The 22,108-nt window shown below is 46.1% G+C and overlaps 2 protein-coding genes across 9 annotated transcripts in view; one reads left to right on the forward strand and one right to left on the reverse strand.

Annotated features, from left to right (window-relative positions):
• The window catches only part of NEURL1 (neuralized E3 ubiquitin protein ligase 1), a 164,970-nt gene extending 159,297 nt beyond the window's left edge, over positions 1–5,673 (forward strand). For all 4 annotated transcript variants that reach the window (XM_065672174.1, XM_065672177.1, XM_065672175.1 and 1 more), the window contains exons 5-6: positions 1,383–1,502; positions 2,809–5,673. In XM_065672174.1, coding sequence (XP_065528246.1) covers positions 1,383–1,502; positions 2,809–3,050 — 362 coding nt within the window. In that variant the 3' untranslated portion in view covers positions 3,051–5,673. The remainder of the gene's footprint in view (positions 1–1,382; positions 1,503–2,808) is intronic.
• A 2,749-nt stretch (positions 5,674–8,422) lies between these two features.
• Positions 8,423–22,108, reverse strand: part of SH3PXD2A (SH3 and PX domains 2A) — a 263,601-nt gene continuing 249,915 nt past the window's right edge. For all 5 annotated transcript variants that reach the window (XM_065672179.1, XM_065672180.1, XM_065672178.1 and 2 more), the window contains one exon: positions 8,423–22,005. In XM_065672179.1, the coding sequence (XP_065528251.1) occupies positions 20,110–22,005 (1,896 nt within the window). In that variant the 3' untranslated portion in view covers positions 8,423–20,109. The remainder of the gene's footprint in view (positions 22,006–22,108) is intronic.

Consider the following 22,108-nt stretch of genomic DNA (forward strand, 5'->3'; position numbering starts at 1 on the left):
TGGCATTGGCTCCTGCTGTGCTTGTGCTTTGTTTGCACAATTCACATTTGGCTGTTGGAGTCCCTGCCTCCCAGGTTCGGTCCTCTTTGGCTCAGTAGCAACTACATCCCTGCAAATAGGAACTAAAGGACCATGGGCATTTCCTGGCCTCCTGCTGCTGCTTTTTCTCTAGAGAGTAGCCTCTGACTCCTCAAGGACACCGTGGATCTAAATCCTCTGTGCCTCTCAGCTCCTTATATGGTGACATGAAGAAGCATTAGCATTTTAGTTCTGATTTGCATTTACCCTGGTTGTCTTCTCAACTGAGGAACTAGAAACTTTAACATCACAGGCAAACTACTTCTTAGCCACCAAGAAGCCATACCTTGGTTCAAGCATGTGCATGCTGTTGTCTCACCACTGTCTTATGGAAGACCAGACTGCATCATTGACAATGAAATTCCCCTGCAAAACCTTTGCAACAGCTGGCTTGAAGCATTTATTTTTTTCCCCTTCTGGAAAGGATTTAAAGATACTTGTTTTTATTACAGCAGAAGAGGCTGAGATGGAGCGGGGGTGCCAAGCAGGCTATGTGGCAGAACTGGCTTTTCTGGCAAACAGCACACTAACAAACACAGAGGTGATGGTGGGCAGTGAAAGCAGGAGGTCATGGAGCTGGGGACACCTAGAAGGGACTTCAAGGGGCTTTGCACTCTTGAGCCATCACATCCAGACATGCAGAGAGTGGAGATAATGCTCCTGAATGGGGGGAGAGGTATCCTTGTTCATCCCAGAGCTAAATGTGTTTTGGTAACTTATCCCCACTTCTGACAGAAGCCACCCTACAAAAGAGGCAGAGCGGTGAGCAGAGCTGTTTTTCTGAGTGAGGAAAACACTTGTGTTTGTCTTTGGGAAGGCCTTGAGTGACTTGGCACAAATTCGTTGGAGCCTGGAATGATGCAGTTTGTACTGGGTTAATGAAGAGTGCTTTGACAAGGTGTTCCTGTGCTGCAGTCCAGCCCACCCTGCTGCAGGCTGTGTCCTCACAAGCCCATCGCTGGATATAGTGCAGAGGGTGCATATCAGCATGAAACCATACGGAAAGTAACTGCACTTAATGGCTTGGGACATATTTAAGGGCAGAAACAAAGGGTTATGGTGGCTAAAGGAGCTCCAGCGAATTTCAGGGGCTGCGTGAGCTTGATGTCTCTTCAGGACCAGCTGCAAGCATTTAAAAAGGCGTATGAGGTTTTCTTTTTCTCCTTTATCTCCCCCTCAGATTCCATGCTGATGAGACACAAATCCTGACAAGCACCGAGAGCTGCACCCCCTGCCATGTACCCCGGTGCCTTGTCAGCCCCACGTTTGAACAGTAACCATAGGTTTCTCTTCTTGTGGTGCAGGTTCCACCATATTAGCAGAGCGGCTGGGACTGTCCACACCAAGCTTGCCTACATCGACTCCCAGCTCCCCTACCGTCCTCTGCAGCGGTGTCTCTGGCCCCCTCTGCAGCTCTATCAGTGGTAAGTATGATGGGATCCCCCAGGGCCTTTCCTCTGGCTCCCCTGCACTGCCTCCCTTCACTTGTCTCTCAGAAGGACTCTAAAACCGCAGTGATCAATAGATACTCCTGCCAGCTCCTTTGGGAAGGAAGGGAGAGCCTCTGCGAAGGCTATTTTCAGCCTGCTTTACGCAGAAGCTGCTTAAATGCCTAGACAGCAATATTTCTCCAACCCTTTTCATCATGAAAGGTCCCCAGGGAGGTAGCGGAGTTTCTGCTGTATGCGTGGCTCTGTGACGCACAGCTCCTTCTGGAGAGCTGTGCGGCAGTGACATGTTGCATGCTAGCTTAGACTGGAGCTATGGGTATGCCTATGGCCCCATGCTCCCGCTCCTCACACCTTCAGTACCCCCCACAGGAAAAGGCAGTATTGATATTTCTAATATGCCAGTCAATTCCAGTGAGATTTAGATAAATGCACGTGCACTAGAAAATGATAGGCTGCTCTGCAGCACTTTTAAAGCATGATCCTGCATGATCCCAAGGCAGTGATGGTGGGATATATAACTTACCAAATCCTTGTTGTCCAAACCAAGAGTGGTTTTCATTGAAGGTACCTACCAGTCTCAAGTCTAATAACTGGTGACAGCAAACATTCAGATTTTTGATGGGTTTAGGGAGAAAGAAACCCATAAATTTTCTCATTATCTTGCTACTTCATCTGGCCTCATGGTGAGGCCTCACTGCAGGTGAGCATAATTACTGCAGCCATTCATAGCTCTCAGAGCAATGACCCACTATGAGCTAGATGCTGTCCATGCATGTACCATCCCACCACTATCTTGAAGGATCTACATGGGGTGAGTTGCAGCCAGGCGTTACGGTCCCACATCCCTAGATTGGCCCTAGAGATGAAGTGCTCCTTGTCTTAGGAGCTGCTGCCACCATGTGCCACCCAGCCTTTCGCTTTTCAAAGCAGATGGCTTGATCCACCCTTCCTGATTTTTCCTCCTTTGTTAATGTTTAGACAGCGGTTTGAAAACATGCTCTTTGTCCCTGCTGTGTGGGAGCAGCTGTCTCTTGGTTTGCTGTACGTGGACAGCAGATCCCAGCAAGATAGATAGATACCTTTCTGCTGCCTAAGCCTTGGCATGTGAGCCAAGGCTCAGGGAATGGGACAGTAGGTCTCAGGAAGGACCCCTGATTGTGGAGCATCCATTTCTGCTGGAGCGTGGATCCTCCCTCTGTAACCAGCTTCAGGGCAGACATTACCATGGGATGTCAGGAAGGCTTTTAAGCGGGAGTGACCCTTTTTCTTTGTGTTTCAGGCACAGCTCCCAACTCTCCAGTCAGCTTGCCTGAGTCACCCATCTCCCCGTCTGTCTCAGGGCCCTGGGGAGATGAATGTACCATCTGCTACGAGAACATGGTAGACACAGTCATTTACTCCTGTGGACACATGTGTCTCTGCTATTCGTGTGGGCTGAAGCTCAAGAAGATGGCCAACGCTTGCTGCCCCATCTGCAGACGGGCCATCAAAGATATCATCAAAACATACCGCAGCACTTAGAGCAGCAGCAAGTGCTGTGGTGGGGACTAGGCAGGTGGGGAAAAGACTGTGTAACAACACAGGTCTTGGTCTCTATTCATCATCCAGGAGATTCAAAAAACATCACCCACCACCACCCTGATCCCCTCTTCCATGGAACACAGATGAGACAAGCTTAGACGCTGCTCTTCTACCCTCCAAGCAAGCCCTGGGGCTGAACTCCAGTGTGTCAGGGAAGCTGCGATGGACCACTCTCCCTTGTGGATTTTAACCTTTATCTCAAAAAAACAGCTGCTGCAGACATCCCTTTTCTATACCATGCACAGCAGACAGGAGTCTCCAGTGTCTAGCAGGGACACCAAGCGATAGAAGGTTTAGTGCTACGCCTCCCCTTCCAGAGACACTGCGCATACAGAGGACAGCTTAGCAGAAGAGGAGAAACAAAACAAGCCTGATTCCATGTACAAGCAGCCTGACTATAGGAAACTCCTTCGAAAGGATGGAGTGAAGCAAGCTCTGACCCAGCGAGGAAGGTGCAGTGAGCACATTCACAGCAGAAGGACTGTGGCCAGTGCAGAAGTGGACCCAATATTTGTGAAGCAAAACCCGCCCCAAGTCTGCAGGCAGATGAGCAGCTCCTCAGGGCTGTCCCCTGCTGCTCCCTAGCAGAAGCATTCATGGCAGGTTTGGCAGCCAACATTGGCACTGGCCTTGCTTCCTCGCAGTGGTATCCAGCCACCTCTTGTTGCCATCCTGTTGCATGACAAGCGGCTCTCAAAGCCCACCACCACTGATTTGCGTGTGGTCCTCACGCAGCACAAGGGATTCAGCAGCATCTCTGCCCCAATGGGCCTGCAGCAGAGGGGGATGTCTCCCTCACCTTTCTTCCCCTACCATCCAGACAGCACTTGTGAGGGAGAAAATAAAAGAGAAAAAAAGAAACAAAAACCCCAGCCTCACTGGGGAAGAATGTATAAACCCACCTGTCTGCGGGTTTCATTTACTGGTAACTTCATCACTGTGCTTCAAGACAAAACCAGCCGGGTGGTACTCAGCCCTTCACAGCCAAGGCTGTCCTTACGTGTTAGGAAGAAAGGAAAGAAAAAACTCAACCCAGCTTGAGAGCTTTGGTTTGTTTTGGTTGATTTAGATAAATCCCTGTCCCTCCTGCCCCTGCTGGGAACTGTGCTGTCCCCATGGTGGGTGCCTGCCATGGCAACCTCATGGCTGCTGGCCCTTGAGCCTGGTGTAGCAGGAGCTGCCTAGCGTCTCCTCTGCCTTCCAGGGCCATGCAGGAGGTAGAGACAGTGTCTGGGTCCTGAGCCGTGACCAGGGTTGAGGCAGAGCAGCAGTGGTGTTTGCCACACTGTGTTGCCCATAAGGTCAGGCTGGAGAAGGTCATGGAGTTGCACCCCTCCTGCAAAGCCTTTTCCTGTGCTGCAGCATATGGCCACTGATAGGACACAGGGCAACAGTGTGGCATAGGGATAAAAGCATTTAATGTGTGTAGACAGTCACTGCAGGATGCCCCAGGCAACGGGTGGGTAAAGGAGCACTTGCAGAAGCTGCTCACAAGAGCACCTGGAAAGACATATCCTTACTTTGTCCTCTTAAGGAAACTACAAAACAGGCTACTGGCTGGAGAGAGCATTGTAGAGCCTTTCTCTAAAGGCATCACCATCCCTGCAGCCTACCACAGGGGTCTGCAGCTACCCCCAGCCCATCCCGGCGGGCAGAACTAACTTGAACGCTGATATTCTGGTTACAGGGATTTACATTATTTCTTTGCATACCTCTCATGTACCCCCCTAACCCAGCCCTGCTCCCCAGGCTGCTGTCGAAAGCCCTAGATCATTATGGGTCCTGTGCCCAGATGCTCTCACCGAGGAGTGGGAGGAAGCCTGTTTGGCACAAGTCTGGGGTAGTCACAGCAACCATGCCAGCAGCAAGCATGCAGCCAGCCTCCAGCTTGCCCCAGGACAGAGCCATGACCCGCAGATACAGGGAGCCTGGTTCAGCGGTTATACAAACTCCAGTGCAAAGCTTTCAGGAAGAAGGCAGCGAAGGAGTGGGAAGGTGTTGATGAAATAGTGGATGTGGGGAAACGTGCAATAAGCAGCCTCCCAAGCCTTCCCCACAACAGTGGGACCGGTTCCCCTCCGCGCAGGGCAAGCCAAGGGGTATATTTTATTTTTCAAGAAACTCCATCCATGGGTACCAGTGCAGTGGTGTGAATTCCCTTTTCACCTTTTGAATCCAGAGTGTTTTAATATATAACTGTGTTTGTTTTACTGTGGACCAAACTCTAGGAGTTAGCAGAAGCTGAAAACTCCCCCAGCATCCGAGCTAAAAAAATTGGGGTCAAGTCCTGCTCCTGGCATCAGCTGGCCTCTGGTTGTGAGCAGGGAGGAGGAGAGCAAGGCTCTCTGTGGAGACAAAAATAACAACAGCAAAAGCAGTAACAACAATTCTAACCTTTTGTTTTGTTTGACTGGTGTAGGTTCCCACGTACCTCCGTGTTCTTGTGTCATTCGCATTTCATTGCTTTACTTTAAGATGTTTTGTGTTCTGTTTAAAGAGAATAACTCATTGTGCAAGATTGGATAACTGTGATTGTGAATAAAGTTGATTTAGGTATCCTGCAGCAGCATGCGTGACTGAGTGTTTACCACTTCCACAAGCGTGGCAAAACATGATGGGCAGTGCAGCTGCGAGAGGCTGAGGTAAGAGCAACAGTGGCACGAGGGCCTCTGCCTTGTGGGGAGCTGGAAGGAGAGAGCTCAGGCAGTGCCTGTAACCACAAAAAAAAGCTCCCTGCCAACAAGCAAGAGAAAACACGCTGTGGGGAAACCAGGCAGCATTAGGGGCCAGGTAAGGTGGCTGAAAATGAGGAAGAGCAGTAGCAAAACAGCCTGGTGTCCCCATCCCAGCTCTGCAGAGATCTGCCAGTCCAACACCTGACAGCAGAATCCCAGCCCTGACTTGAGCAACATGTTGAAGAGGCCCCCTGACAAGCCCAGGTCCAGCCAAGGGAGATACTGAGGCAAGAGGCAGATGCTTCTTGGACATGTATCAAGGGACACAGGGACCCGAAGGGGGTTTGAATTCTCCAGTGATGTCAGTTCCCCCAAAACCTAACAGCATTGCTGCTGCAGGATGTGCTCAGGAGCACTCTTACAACAGCCATGTGAGATTTCCCAGCTTTTTCCACTACCATCCTGAGCAGTTCTTAGCTGTTGGGACACGGCAAGTTTGCGCATGTGTGTGCTGCACTCCAAGAGCCATTCCCAGCTCCTGGTTTCCCAGGGACAGGAGGTTCTCCAGTGGGTCTGGAAAGCCCTCTCTGGCCACAGCCTCCTTGTCCTTTCAGTAGCAAGGGGCAGAGCTGTAAAACAGAGACTGTCCCTGCAGACTGGGGCACTGACCTGCCAGAGGTGCTGAGCCCAAGCCCTGCCACAGATTAGGACACGTGAGATGCCAATGCTCTGAGCCAAACCCAGATCCTACCTTGGCATTAGCAAGAGGGACCAGAGCAATAGCACAGGGACCCTGTGCTTCCCTTTGACACCTTCAGCCTGTTCATTCCCTCCTGCAGCCACCAGGCGCAATAGCCCCAGTGAGCTTTGCATCCTCTTCTGCTGAGCGCCGCTGGAGTCACCCTGCCCTGCCTTTCCCTTACCTTCCTTGGCCATCTCCTTCACATCACCAAATCCAAACCAGATCTGCAATTCTACCATCGCTCCCAACCGATTCTCCACCAAGACCAACCATGGCACGGCACAGACCTGTCCGGGCGACAGGGCATCCCATCACCGCAGCTTTCCCGCTCTGTTTCAGACAGGGACAGCCGGCCGACCGCGCTGGGGGATAAGGATGCTCTGAAAGGGATCCGGGAGCCGCAGCGCTGGTCCAGCATCGCCACCTGGTGCTCGGCTCCCCGCACAGCACACAGCCTCTCTTGCTGTGCGTGTCCCTTTTCTCTCCCTCCTCAGGTTTCTTTTACTCCTTTCCACAAATGCTACAAATACATACAAGTAGGACCAGAAATATTTAGCTTGAGTGTAGCATAACTTTGGTAAATGGCTCTCGAATTAAAATGGGGAATGAAAGGAGCAACTAGCAGTGGTTACAATATATAAGGGGATACATCAGTACACGGTGATTGTATCAGTTCAGAAAAACCCTTTCAGCCCTAAGCTGGCTCACTATACACGCAGGGGAAGAGGGGGCTTAGGTTCCCAGGCACACTTGTCACTAAGTTTGTGCCTTAAAACGTCCAGGACTGCGTGCTGCCTCAGCTCTAATTCCTGACAACATTCAGAGACAGGAATGACCCTCAGGCACCACCCTATGCGTGACCTACCCTGCACATTCCTACATGCCAGCACAGAGGAACATCTCATGGGTGCTGCTGGCAAATGCTGTGCCTCCAGTGAGAGACAGCTCATCTCAGGACCTGGGTGGGACTCATTTCTCCACAGCACGCTTGTGAAGTGCTACAGCATGTGGTGAAGGCATAGCCCCATGCTAAAATGAGGGATACACTCATGGGAGGTCATTCTGTGCTGCAGGAACTAAAAGCTGAGGAGGGCCAACCCCCCTCTGCAGTCCTGCTTTCGAAGGCGGCAGCCTGGCACTAAGCATGACCCCTTTTACCTGCAGATCTGCAGACCTAACAGACAATGAGCAAGTGGACAACAACACTTCAATAGAGGGTTCTCACAGTTGAGTTGGGAACTGAAGTGCTAGAAAACAACCTCATTTCCTCTCTACTATTACATCCCCTATTACAATCCACTCCCCCATTACATCCCGTAATTCACTGCCTTCTGCACCCCCAAGACACATCCTGCATAAGGAGCAGGAATCTAGCAACCCTGCCAGGATCTGACCTTACTATCCCATGTTCAAGCATCACTTGCTCTGCAGCCTGCATACAAGGGTGTTAAGGGCTCATTCTAACTTGCAGAGCAACCCTCTTATCACAGAACCAAAAGGCCACTCCTGTAAAAGGATGCTTTCCTTCTTATTTTGCATCTGATGCCACATCCCTCTTCAAAAAACATCCCATCAAAGTGTTGTAAACCTTAAGACCTTACTCAACACAGATAAAAAGTCTTCATGACTGAGGGCAGAGGTGAGCCATCCATAAAACCTTGTGGACTAGAAAAGAGACAAAAGTACAGCATACAGTAACAACTCAGGAGCAGGGACAAGAGAAACGCCTTTATCTGTTTAAGCCTCAGCTGAATTTTGCAATTGCATGTAAACGTAAGTTGTGAGTTATTCTGGGAAGGCTAAATTCAGTGGTTTGACAAGCGCAAAGGGAATTACAACAGTACTGCACAACTGAAGAAGAACTCCCAGCCCAAAACAAACCAAATGGATCACAATTAAAAAGGTCAAAAATTTATTTTTCCTTAGGGCATAAGAGGCAATGTAAACAAAATACCAACAAACAAACAAAAATCACAAGTCAATTCTTACAGTCTGCAAGCATTTGAAGATAGAGTACCCTTTTCCCCCCTCCCCCCAGAACACTGCCAGCCTGCTCAAATGTTAACAATTCCGGACCGTGAAGGTCCATTGAGTTCTGACGTATCTGAAGTCGGGCACTAGATTTCTCATGTAAGAAGGACACTGCATCTGTGTTATCAAACACTGTTAAAGAAAGAAGTCCAACAAAATATAAATATTACAGACAAAGATCAGATTTAGCACCACCTTTGGTCCAAGCAAGCAATGAACTGGGAGATGACAGGTACAGTCTGTTTAGCAAGTCCTTTCTGCCTGAGTCTTTGAAAACGTTAGAGGTTCACATTGCAAGAACTTGTAACAACTCTGAGAAAACGGCCCTCAAACTCTGGCAGTCCCTTACAAGCTCCCCAGGTGCTGTGGAGAGGAAAGGATGATCACTGTGCAGCAGCACGCAGTGCCAGCCAACATCACTCAAAGCGCTTGTCAAGCTGAGCTTGGCCCTGTGGTACATGGCAAACACTGTGCCAAGGGTCTGATCCTGCTCTGGCCTGCTAGACTTCAGGCATGGCTGAGGAACAGGAAGAGCAGTGACAGTGTGCATCCCGAACTCCCCTTTCCACTAGCATTTGCCATCCTCCAAACCCCAGCAGACTCAGCAGGGTGTATGACAGCAGATGCCTGGAAGGAGCTGAAGTTGCCTAAACCCGAGTTATTTCAGCGTATCTAGAACATGCAAATTAAGAGCTCTTTTATTGAGTATAGTTTTACTCTAGGCCCTTTTTAGGCTCATCTTTTCCGCATACAGACATGCCCATCACAAATGCAGAGAAGTGTCACTACCGAGCTGCTGTGCCACAGCACCAATGTGAGCCAGGATAGCCACACGGAGAAGTGACAATCCTGGCAGAAAAATGAAATTGATAAAGCAGCCAGCAATATTTTACATTTATTGCAACTCCCTCCTCTACAAGTGACCAGAACTCAATTTGTCTTTTCTTTTCCTCCAGAAGTTTAGAAGTTTTTGAACAGTCATTAACCATTATTAAATGCTGTTCAATTCTGAGATAACATCAGCTCTAATAAACACCTAAAGTGAAATGCAGAGATCTACTTTCAGGCACAGTTTTCGCTCTTCATGTTCACATGCACAGTTGTCCAAGACAATGTGAGTTTCTCATTGTGTTGAGACACCCATGCAGAGTTTTCGCCTTTACAGGCACAGACATGATAAAGAGCAAGCATTTGGGCATGGCACTTGGCTATTCAGCAGTCATGGAGAAGAGGGCAGCCCCTGTCCCACAAAGGGCAAGCAAAACCCTGACCCAGCCACCCACACCAGTGACATGAGCAGACACAGGTTAATCTGGTGATATTCCACCCCCCATTTACTGCACTTGGTCTGCAACATAACCATGAGGACAGCTCTGAAACCAGTTCTGGGCTGGACACTAAAGTCAAGTAAGTCTGTATGTCTGGATTAGGAGGAAGCTAATGCTTCATGCAACTGTTTCCCCCACCACTGTCATATCCAAAGCAAACAAAACAATGTGCTATGATAACTTCACTAATTCTCACTGATGATATATATGATAGAGATGCACTTCTATTGTCCCAGTCACAGAACCAGGCCCACAGTACTGTATGTGCCAGCTAAATCATCACAGGCCCCCAGATGATCTGTGCTAAAGCCTGAGGGACGTTTCTACAGGGTCACTTGGCAAAAAGGAGGGCTCTGTTCTCCCCACTGATAATGCATCTTTAGCGTTGGCCCACAGAGAAGTTACTTATCTGTGTTAACTAGTACCCTACTCTGCATCAAATCTACCATTTTGCATGCAGACTCAGGGACTGGTCACAAAAAGATCTGTTTTCTGCCGGTTCAAACAGACTTGGGCATCTGGACCCCTCATTAACGACAACTCTCGTCATCAATGGCAAAAGGGACTGTTAAGTGCAAAAAATGTCATTTTTCTGGGTTTCAGTTTTACTGGGATGACTGTGAAAGGCAAAATCATGCATGTGATTTCCTTTTCTAGGAAAGATCTGAGAGACCCAAGCACATCTGGACCTTGCAGTTGTTCACTGTACAAACAGTTTCATCCAAGTGGTCACCATCACAAGTTCATTAAACAAAAACTGGACAACGCACGAGGCCGCAGTTACAGTTTCTGTCTCTAGCTCACATTTGCTATAGGTATATTAAGGACTGATGCCGTGAATTTCAGAATACCTGTCAGCTCTGAGGATATCAGTACTTTGCCAAAAGCTCTAACATTTGCGTGATGAACGATATTTGCTCCGCTACCTTCGGAGGCGCGGGATCAGAGGCCACAACAAAATACAGTCCAAAACTGTTACCACCAAAAAAATAAAGGGTTTCCCCAGACTCATTTTCTTCCTCTCTTGGCTTGACTTCCAACCCAACCCAACCCAAACTGAACGGACTCCCGCCCATAAACTTTCTTAAAAAGAACAAAAAGAACAGAAAGGAAAGCTCTCAGTTATTCCTTCTCACATGTACTGCCACAGAAACCACACCGACTTCTAAGCTTTTCCCCACACAGAACAGACAGAATGGTTCCCATGTTAAAAATAAACCAACCAAACAAAAAGACGACAAAAAAGTGTCACCAACTTGACCATACACACTAAAACCAGCCACACGTTTCTCTGTCTCTGGTCACCGACATACTCTCCCAAGCTCCCACCAGGTACATTCCCACCACCTAACCACTAGAAAATGGACTGCTACACCAACACAGAAATGACAACAGCATCTAATATTCAAGGTCACATTAAGAACATCAACCGCCTAGGAAACCCACTGCAAAACCTCACTTGGACCAGGCCTAGATCAATTATTTATCAATCACAAATTTGGCACAGCAAAACCTGTAGGAGTTTCCAGTCCAGACACATGCAATTGCTCCATTAACACAGCGGAGCACAACTGCTTGAACAGATTTCAGCCTTCATTCAACAACAGGTTTAGGCTCTCTGTAATTGACTACCCACCAGTTCCAGAGACAATTTGGGCTAATTAACAGCTCTGGAAACAGCTACAGATGTAAAGATCCAGCTGAGCTGCTTTCAACACCCACCTTGAGTTATCTGCATCTGAACTTTAGCCTCCGCAGCAATCAATCAAACTGCTGGCAAGACTTCTCCTGACATGAAATCCGATATTGAGTCTTAACTGAGGAGGCTCATCTGCTTGATTCTCCCCAAACACTGCAGAGTAACGAGCACTGCTGTCTGCAATTAAATCTGCAATAAAGGAACAGCACTGATGTAATGTGGTTAGCCAGACAGCAGAAATGCCCCTACTCCGTACACTATTGACCCTGCGATACCCAGTTTGGACCCTCAGTACAAAAAAGTCATTGTAATGCTACACACACTTTGCTTTTGCAATACTCCAGGTTTGAGCTCATCATGAGTAATGAGCAAGTCTTTTCAGCAAGCCTATTCAGCAGGCTGCAGAAAAATTCCTTCTAGAGACTGGAAACAATTATAACTCCCCCACCCCCCAAATCCAAGGCAGGAAATAGTTAAGTCAGCTATTCACTGAAATATTTCATTTTTTAACAGGTTTCCTTTTAATTCCTTTTCTATTATTTTTTTCCAGTTTACTAATTGTTCCAGGCTAACTTCCAGCGACTGCACTGTTCTCTTCTGGCCTGCTCCTAGGGGACAGAAACAAACTGAATCTGGATGCTCAAGGGGATGCAGAGTCAGAACAGAATTTGATGCCCTCCTCCCCCCCCAGTCTAAACGCCAAGGGTGATGATGGGATTTTGTTTATTTATTACTGCTTCCCTGGGGATCCAGAAGCAGTTCAAGAACAAGCTCTTAAACCACAAAAGAACTGTTTGCACAGAGAAAGCTGCCACAGTGCTTGTATTTCAGACATCAAACACAGCATCACTAACACAGCTTTGGCATCTGGAGAAGCCTGAAACAGTTACTTTAGTTTCAGATGTTGTATTTCAAAAATTCTCCTACAGTGCCAAGTGATTCTCTCTCCCCTGTTTTTCTCCTCCACCAAGCAGGGAGCAGACGGACATGTACCACTGTACCAAATAACCCTGAGCATCAGGGGGAGACCACCAAACTCAGTGTTTTCCCAGAAGTGCCACTAGCACAGGGCTGTTTCACAGAGGGCCAATGCAGGCAGACCTGGAACAGCAACCCCTGCCCGCTCCATCAGCTGAACCTCAGTGTCTGTAAACTCCCAGGCACACAAACTGCCTCAGTTACAACAAACACATAACCTATGTTTGTCTTCCTTAGGTGAATCATTGGCTTCAGGATACAGATTGTCATAGTATATCATGGAGTGAAAAACTTCAACTTTTCTCACTAATGAAAAAGCCAAACGCAGAGCAGTGATGTATTAAACCCATCTATACAGAGAAAGCACCTGCAGTGTCAGACCCAATAATTTATGGCCTTATTAGAAACATATTTTTCCTCATATTTTATCTACCTCTCCTCTGCCAATATAGTTACCTCTCATTTATTTCCAAATTATCAACACAATTCCCATAATTATTTTGATTCAGTAACAAACAGGAGTCTCAGCTCAGGACAGTAGTGGCTTATGCTGACAAGAACAGGTCTGTAAAAACGCCAGTGTGAAGCTTTAAACCAAATTTATTTATTAAAAAAAACAAACACAAAACAAAAAAATTGCACTCTCCAACTAGAATCAACGCTACCTTGATGCGAGAACAATGAAGAACATTGTTAATGGGACCAGCCCAGCCCTGACATTATAAAATGGGAGAAACTAATTCGTTCTGCCTACGCCAGTCAGGCCCGCAAGCAGTGCAGCACAGCTTTCACTCCAGGAATCGCTGCGGAGCCCCAGCCCTGATGTGAGGGCACCCAATGAAAGAAGATCCCCTCATCATTCCACCCTTGGCAATGCATGCACACCCCACAAAACTGACACCCCAAAGCAGAGTTATGGGTGACTCTTTACAAACATCTGTGCTTTGCTCCAAGTTGGGTCTAAGATGGAGGAGGAAAAGCAGCACCATCAACCTACATCCCAACCCAAAGCCAACTGACTGTGGGGGCTTCTGGATCCGGCACTATATACAGTACTTTATTTGAACGTTACAGACACACACAACAGACATGACTACTGAGCAGCAGAGAGGGAAAGAGAAATGCAAGCACTGGGCAGAGCTAGCAGAGGCCATCAAACAGTTCAAGTGTGCAGACACATTCCTCATGCATCGCTGCATTGGTGGTCCCTGCTTCTACCAAGCAACTACAAGCAAATTAAAATATAACTTACACAAACATTTGCTCTCAGACCATCCTACTGGTACTGTTGACATCTATCCAACACTGCATTTATACATAGCACTTTGCAATGTGGCTAAGTAGCATCTACAGTTGCCAGAGAAGGAGCTGCCGGTGATGGGAAGCCACCAGCAAATAGCAGCAAAGCTCCCGTTGATTTCAAAAAGCTGCAAGACCTGCAGGGAAGTGGATCAAGGCATGACAGCACCAAGGCTTAGCAGGCCTGTGCACCCTTTGGAGGTGTAGAAACTGAGTGCACGGTGTTTGCTTTTGCTGAGAACATTCCATGCTGAGTGCCCACGAGGCGCTTTGCTCCTCTGCGGGTCTTCTGTCAGTGTAACTCTACTGATGCTTGTGGACTTCTTGCCAGGTTAGACAAGAGCACGCGAAAGAATTAGAGTTCTCTCTTCGAAACCAAATTCATTTGTAAAGTATTAGAGGTTTTAAAAAATCATGTAATTGATACTATTTCAGTACAGCTGCAGAATTCAGTTTTCCTCTTTGAATGCAAAGGTCTCTGGTAATATTGATGCTTTTTTACAAACTTAAGAACAGCAGGACAAAAATTAAGCAGAAAGCTGAGGTACACCCCCTCTCCAGCGACACGAGCCACAGAAGATGTACTTGCCGCAGCTCAGAGAATCAAATGCTCTGGCTTTCACATTTCTCTTGCATCTTACGAAAACAATCCAGTTTTTCAAAGGTAGTAGATTTTTCTGCTACCTGGAAAGTCACATTATTTCTGACAGATGGAAGGTCTCCTTCCATTCAATAGAATTTAAGACAAAACCTCTTTTGAAGAGCAAAGTTTCTGCCCAACATTATTTGGACCTGAGTGATCAGCCTTTGCAAGCCAAGAAACATGAAATCAATACCCAAACCAGCTGTGAAATTCTGCAGATGAGAACTAGCCAGATAAAATGGGGACTTTTTGTCTTAGGTTAACAATAGGGAAGGAAAAGAAATAAGGTACTGCAAAAATATTCCCACAGCTCTTGCAATAAATAAAGTAACAATAGAGTATCAAAACTTGGGACTGCACCAGCAGAATTACTTTCCCTTCTGAAGTTACCATAGATTCCGAAGTGTAACAGAGGACATAACCAGCAGAGACACACTAGAAGAGAGTATCATGCATGGATGGCATACAGAGTGTTTCAAGCATAGCTCAGAAGTCCTGTATTGATAAAGATGTTAATGAACATTCTAAACATAATCCTGGCAACATGCTGCATAATCCTTATACTTTCATTAACAGGTGATGATTTTTCCTGGAAAGCAGCCATTCCCACCCCAAACCACCCCAGCTATCCTGTCAGTCCCTACCTATCCAAGGGTCCTATTCTCATCCAGCCATCCCCTCCCCTGCATTTCCCCTTTCCTTAAGAGTGCATGAATAGAGAATTGCAAACTTTTCACACTGCACGTTCCACTCCAAGTCCTGGATGAGGGGCCTGTTTATTCTATGAATATTGCACTTATCCACTCATTGGATTTGTTTTTTCTCAAGAATGCAGAGTATTTGGGAAAAAATAGGAAAAAATAGTAGGATACAACACAGGAAAATATGAATTATTAACAAGCTAGCTATGAAGATCTAAAATTAAATAGTACTAGTTCTATTCTGTTAATACTAGTAATATGAAAATAATGAATGCTTTATCAAATTCCCTTGTTTTTCATATAAGATAAAAGCAGTAACTTTCTTTTTAACTGAGAAAAGCAATGAATATATATTACAATAAAATACGATTCATTAAGATCTGAAAGTGATGAAAACAATTATATAATGCCTTCGTCAAACTTGATAGCACTGTAATGGAAGGAGTCTTTGGGGTGCGTATCCACAAGGGTAAAATCCATTTTTCAGCCATACCCGTGCAGATGTGAAATTCCATGTTTAAGAGTAAATGTGAGCCAATTTCAATCCTTCATTATTGTGTGTTTGCTATTACTGTACACACTGATTTAAAGGCTTCCTGTCAACACGTCAGTTAAGTATCCTGACACATGCCCATCGTATCGTTTATCTTGAGAAGCGTGGCTTGCAAAGGATGAGCACGTATGACTATACCCACCCACTGCAAAGCATGAGAGATTAAACTGTTAACAGGAATTGCCTCCCACAGGGAAGGGCTGCTGACAAAAACTTAGGACTCTTGTGTTCCGAGAGGGTAGACCAGGGAAACCAGGAATTAAACTTTTCAGGCATTATATAAACCTCAATAACGAACTCAGAAGTGCTCATTATCATTAAAGTTGCAGTATACAGCAAGACACAATTTTCACATTCTTAAATTTTCTTCGCTGGCGCTAGAGTTTGGATTTTCTGCTGGTCCAAATTCAAGACATTTTGGAAAGCACGGACAGCGGGTGAGAGCAACGCGGTGACAGCAGCCGCCTCTCCCCCCGGAGGAGGGCCCCCTTCAGCTGCAAATGGCTTTGCCCAAGCCCTGCAGAGCTCTTCCTCTTAACAATCTGGTTCAAGAATAAACCAAGAAAAGAGAGAAATTTAAACAGTACTGTTGATTTCTGCATTGAGTGTTCACTGAGGTGTACGTTACATTTAAATATTGCTCTTGATCCAGTGTCAGTTCCGACAAATTTAGTAAAAATAAAAGCTTAAGGCGACATTAACATTTTAGAAAAGAACTAAACCACTTCTAGCACTACACTGTCCTTTGAGGCACCCTGCCAGGTTTTCCTGCCCTGCAGTCAGATTTAGCTTAAGGCCTTTCACTCTGTTTCACAGCTAACAGTGGAAAGGGCTTGCTATTTCAGGTATCAGTGGAGCTGACCAAAATTAGCTGCTCGCTGATGGAAAAAGTAATTCTTTTCCTCTCAGTTGGAAGAATAAAAAAAGAGATTGGTGAGAGATGCTGTGACAATGGTAAAATGGGAGGGGGAAAAACTGCATTGGGGGGGTATTTGCTTTAAAAGTGACCTTTCAAACATAAGCAGTCAAAACAGCCACCAAATAAAGGGAAGCCCAAACCAAAGCTTTCCTACCAGGCCGTGGTGGCCCACATTCATTTCTAGCATCAACTAGGTTGGTTATGCCCTGAGGCAGAGGGAAGAAGCAAGTGTGGCTTTGCAGCCCATCTACAGGTCCTGGCCTCTCCTCAGGGGGCCATGAAACCTTTGGGATATGAAAAAGGAGCAACTGAGCCATAGGACACTGGGCTGCTGCTTGAGAAAACCCTGGCCGCGCTGCAGGCACCCTCACCAGGTGTCATCCCCTGCACTGATGGAGCTCAGCAAACCATCTCCCTGCAAAAGCCAGAGCTGGAAAAGAAGCAGCAAGGTGGAAAGGGAGCTGTGGGACAGACTGATAACCTTTACGGAGGTGGCCTGCATTTCGCAGGTTAATGTGAGGATCTGCCTGAGCCTGTGTCCACCGGGGACCAGCCTCATGCAAGGACATGGTACCACAACTGTCTGCCAAAACCAGCTCTGCCACCCCAAACCCTCCAAGGACTTTTGCAGTTGAGAGCTGCTCTGTGCTTGACTTTGCTGGATGCAGGTGAGAATACCTGTGGTAGCCAGGGCTCTCCCATTTGTGTGCTGCTTTCCTCTCCCTAGGTAGGAGCTCACGTCACACCGCACCATATTCAGAGAATTCAGTGGCTCAATGCAGAAGATCTGGGAGCTGTGCTTTTACATCCCCCCAAAGAGATGACCTAGAGGGAATGTCTTTAAACAAAACTTTAGAATATTTTAAATAATAAGTTAATTCTTAATAAATATGTGCTTCAAGAAAATGATAATTATATACTGCACCTTTAAATAATGCACTTATTTCACTGCATTGGCTTCCGTTTTGGTTTCTTTTATTGTTAAAGTGCATTAATTCAAAATAATGAACCACTTCCTCATCATTATTGTTAAAATAAATCACAACAACATTAATACGAGTCACTAAGTCACTACTATTAGTACTGCAATCTAGCAGATAACTCTATGTATTGCTCTATTTAATACTGTCCAGCAGAAGAATATAATACTTCTATTATAATCTCACAACAGCTCCAGCAGTCTTTTATGTCTGCTACCATATTAGTACAATTAAAAATGGGGAGAAGTATGTGAGACAGGGCCACAATGCCTCAGATACACATCCAGTATGATGTAGCTAACTGGATATATACATATATGTTTTATGACAAGACATTAAGGTACGAAGAGGACCCTGCACACTACGATAGAAGCTGTTGTGCAGATACCCCTCCTTCTCCTGCCACCACAATATAAAGGGATCCCAACTGAACAGCCTCCCTTCCCACTTGGATGTAAAGAGCTGCTCGAACCACAGCACTGTTCATAGCCAGTAGTGGCACCTGGATGTTGTTTCAGCTACCAAAAGGACACCAGTCACATTAGCTGTAGGCAACTCTCTCAGTGTTATCAGGTAAATTAATAAAAAACCCAAACCACAAAAAAACCCCAACAATAAAGACAAGAACAACATATAAAGAGTGTAGTATTTTTTTGGCAGAGAAACATCCCCAGTAACACACGATATTCTTGTGCTATTTTACTCAGCCCCTTGATCCCAGCTATTTTTAAGTCTTTATATCCTTTACTTTCTAAGCCAAATGGGTTTGAAATTTTGTTGGAAAAAATGGCATGTATAATTTTGTGTAAACCAGTAATGAAATGGTCTGCCCCTCCCCTAAAACCAGATCTGCAATACTGCCTATTATTTAAAGGAACTAGATGCTGATCTTGAGTGATTAACAAAGCCATTTAACCCCCCCAAAAACACCCCATGTCTTCCACAAGTACAGTAGGGATGTAGGTAAAAGACTTGGCTACCTCTTGAATAAAATATATTCAAAGCCTTTTTCAATGGATGCCTCTTCTGTTTCCCACCACACTATCCCTACCATGTGCCACGTTTCAAAGCATGCATCAATAAAGGCAATTAGAAATGGCATTAGAAGAGGCAGCTTCCTGGTTAGATGCATTGTAGGCCTAATTCCTTTGATATGAAACCTCTGAGCCTGAGAAGCCCAGGTACACTTTCCAGTACAAATGTACATTTTGGATTCAAGTGGGAACAGAAACACATATTTGACTCCTCCTTCAGTTTTAAGTCTCTCTTGGTAAAACAAGACCAAAAAAAAAGTAAACCCAGAACGCACAGAAAAGACAAAAACAAAACACAGAGAAAACAATTCCCAAAAAATATACAAATTAAGGATGTGCAGACTGAGTTTGATGGCTTTTTCCCCCCACCCCCTATTGTAAACACTGATGTTGCAGAAGGTCACGGCTATTTCTCACTAATACCTTGGTGGGCCCTGCCAGCAGTCAGCACACTTGAATTCGGACCAGATCACAAAACCGAGAAGTAACACATTTGACAGCCTTGTCTTTAGTGTCTTAAGGGACTTTTGAACATTTTCGTACTATGTCAAGTTTTGAGAAACCCAACTCTGAGAAGAGAATCAACCAGGATCACCTGGCAGGAGTCAGGCACAGAACTAAATATGGAGTCTACAAAGTAATCAACGTGCTTAAGCATGGGGTTTGTAGGTTTGTTTTACAAGCACCAGTAGGCATTGCTGCCCTAGAACACCTGAAATCCCAACTCAAAGTACAAGACAGAACAAAAGGAAACAAAAAGCCCCCAACCAACACCACCTGATTGCCTTTTCCGGTGAGTTAGCAGTAACAACAAAACACAGCTGAAGTCAAGAGACCAAATCTCTCCACGGTGAAAAGGCTCCAACTCTGGGCCAACCAACTGTTGAGAATAGTAAAAAAAGAAGTGAACACCTCCAAAGGATTAGAGTCCCTCTGTGTTTCAGAAACTTCCATTCCCTTCTCACTGTAAATTGTGGAAATGCATCCAGAACTCTTGGGTATTCCATGTACAGACAAGAATGAGGAGAAAGGGAGCCAAGATTGTAAAACAGAGTTTGGCACAAAACTCCCCAAGTAGATGCATGTGTATTTCTCTCTCACAAAAGGCACACATTTGGTTTCCTATCAATAATGGGAAAGATGGGATATCATACCCTGTTACACATACAAGATTATTAACAACTTCACAAAAAGGCATTTGACTATGCTGCATCTTCCTCATAGCTGTTTACAACATATTAGCCCCACAAACCTCTCCAGAACACAGCAGGTTTGTCCTCAGCATAGGCTCCTTTGTCCCTTTGTACAAACTGGAGCACAGGGAAACGTCTTTTTGTGTAGCAATTGTTTGTGTTTTTTTTTCCACATGTACACAGCAGGAACAGTATAAATTAGGGAGGTTAAAGATATTGCAATATTAGTTCTTTTTCTCCAAGTAATTTGAGGGCACCCAGCCTTTGAATGGTTTCACACCATTCATAATCTGGCAATACCACCAGCCATTTGGGTTCCTTTCGAGGACCTCCATGCAGACACCTTCTTGAAACCCTGCAGTCTCCTCATCCCCTTCATAGTCTGCAATGGAAACATAGATGTCCTTGAGATTGTTGTGGATGAACTGGGATTTCTCAATGGGCTTGGGCCTGACTGTGGACACAGGAATCCCATTCCTCTGGGTAGAGAGATTGGAGGTGTTCTCTGAGCTCTCTGTACCTGACCGCTCGGGCTGCTTCCCCTTCGCGTCACCAGGCTGTGACCATGCATTGCTAAAGGAGGAATTCCGACGGACGCTCCTAAGATGATCCGTAGCTGTTAAAGATTCATTTCTGCGCAAGGAGCATGACAGGTTGTTCTCCTTTGGTGGCGGAGACACAAACACTGACTGCGGCCGGACGGCAAGTTGCCTCACACCATTCCTCATTTTCACTGGTGCTGATGGCTTTGAAAAACCACCAGGAGGTTTGCTTGGGATGGGTGGTGTTGAACGTTTGCTCTGGTTGATGGTGTTCAAAGCCTGAACCCTCTTCTCTATCTTCTCTAAACTGTTTGACTTGTTTTCATTTTTCCTATTCCTGGCAAATGAGGCATCAGTCTCTGCTGCTGTAGTTTCCCGCTGGTTATCAGGGAGAGCCAAATAATGGGAAGGAGCCCAGCCTTCCATGTCTCCATATTTCAGGTACCACCATCCACTGGCTTGCTTTTCCAGCACTTCCACTTCTACTCCTGCTGGGAAGCAAATTTCAGAATCCTGTACCTTTTGGTATGAGTCAGTGGTCACATAGAAACATCTGGAGTCATTTTCTTGCTCAGTTTTGGCTGTATGGCTAGAGCAGAAAATGCCACGGGAAGGAGCTGTAATGATATCAGCCGAGCTCCTCCTAACAGGATCCTCTTGGTTCTCAGAAGCTGTATATGGGGGGCTCTCGGACTCTTCACTTCTTGAACCTTTAAGTCCACCTCTGAGTTGCCCCGTTGGCCTCAGCTGTCGCCTTAAAGTGCTGATATCCATCTTTTCTTGGCTCTGAGAGTCTGCCTTGTTCAGGAAGGGTTTGGGCCTAACAATTGGCTTTGCTCTAATTGAAGGACTTTGACCAGGCTCTTTCTTCATGCTTGTCCTTGGCACACTGCGTAAACCAACATCTGAAGCTGACCTTGGTTTTGTTTCCTCACTCCTGGAATAATGGCATTTTCCAAGATCGGGCTGAATGTTTTTGTCCATCTTGAGCTTCATAAGTGATGACTTAGGAGAGCTGGAAGATGGAGAATTCCTTTGGATCAAGGAGAGAGAGGAACTTTTCTGCGAATCGGAGTCTCCACTTGATTCCTTATTGGAAGAAGCATCTTCCACATAACGTCTGAATCCCTCATTCTCATAGATGGTCTCTTCTTCGTGAGCAACTTCTTCTGAAGACTCCCCTACTTTGAACTTTGCTTTCTGAAGTGATGACATAGGAGAGGGCTTGAGAGGCTGAAACAGTCGTTTTTCCAGAGTGCCCTCTTCACGATGACTTTCACTCCCTTCACACTCCGAGTCAAAGCCAAAGGCAGGCACATCATACTCAGGTTCTTCATATTTCAGCTTGTGGGGAGAGTCCTGGGTATCTCCTGAAGAAACTGTTCCAGGAGCTGTTCCTTCTTCAGGGTCTTTTGGTTTACTGGGAGGTGCTGGGGGAGGAACTTTTGGGCGGGTTAAAGTACTGGTTCTTCTGTTTAAATTCGGCTTCTTCCTTTTGTCAATGTAAGATGCTGGAGCCCATCCCTCCTTCTCTCCAATCTGCACGTACCACCAGCCACCAGAATTCTTTTCTATAACCTAGGACATGACAAGGAACATGTTACTTTGACAAAAGTCTCAACCAAAACCTTTCCACTCCTTTCTGTTCAATCCAGTTCCCTGTAATCGCCAAATATTAACA

This window comes from Lathamus discolor, chromosome 3, assembly GCF_037157495.1.
Source record: "Lathamus discolor isolate bLatDis1 chromosome 3, bLatDis1.hap1, whole genome shotgun sequence".
Taxonomy (NCBI): domain Eukaryota; kingdom Metazoa; phylum Chordata; class Aves; order Psittaciformes; family Psittacidae; genus Lathamus; species Lathamus discolor.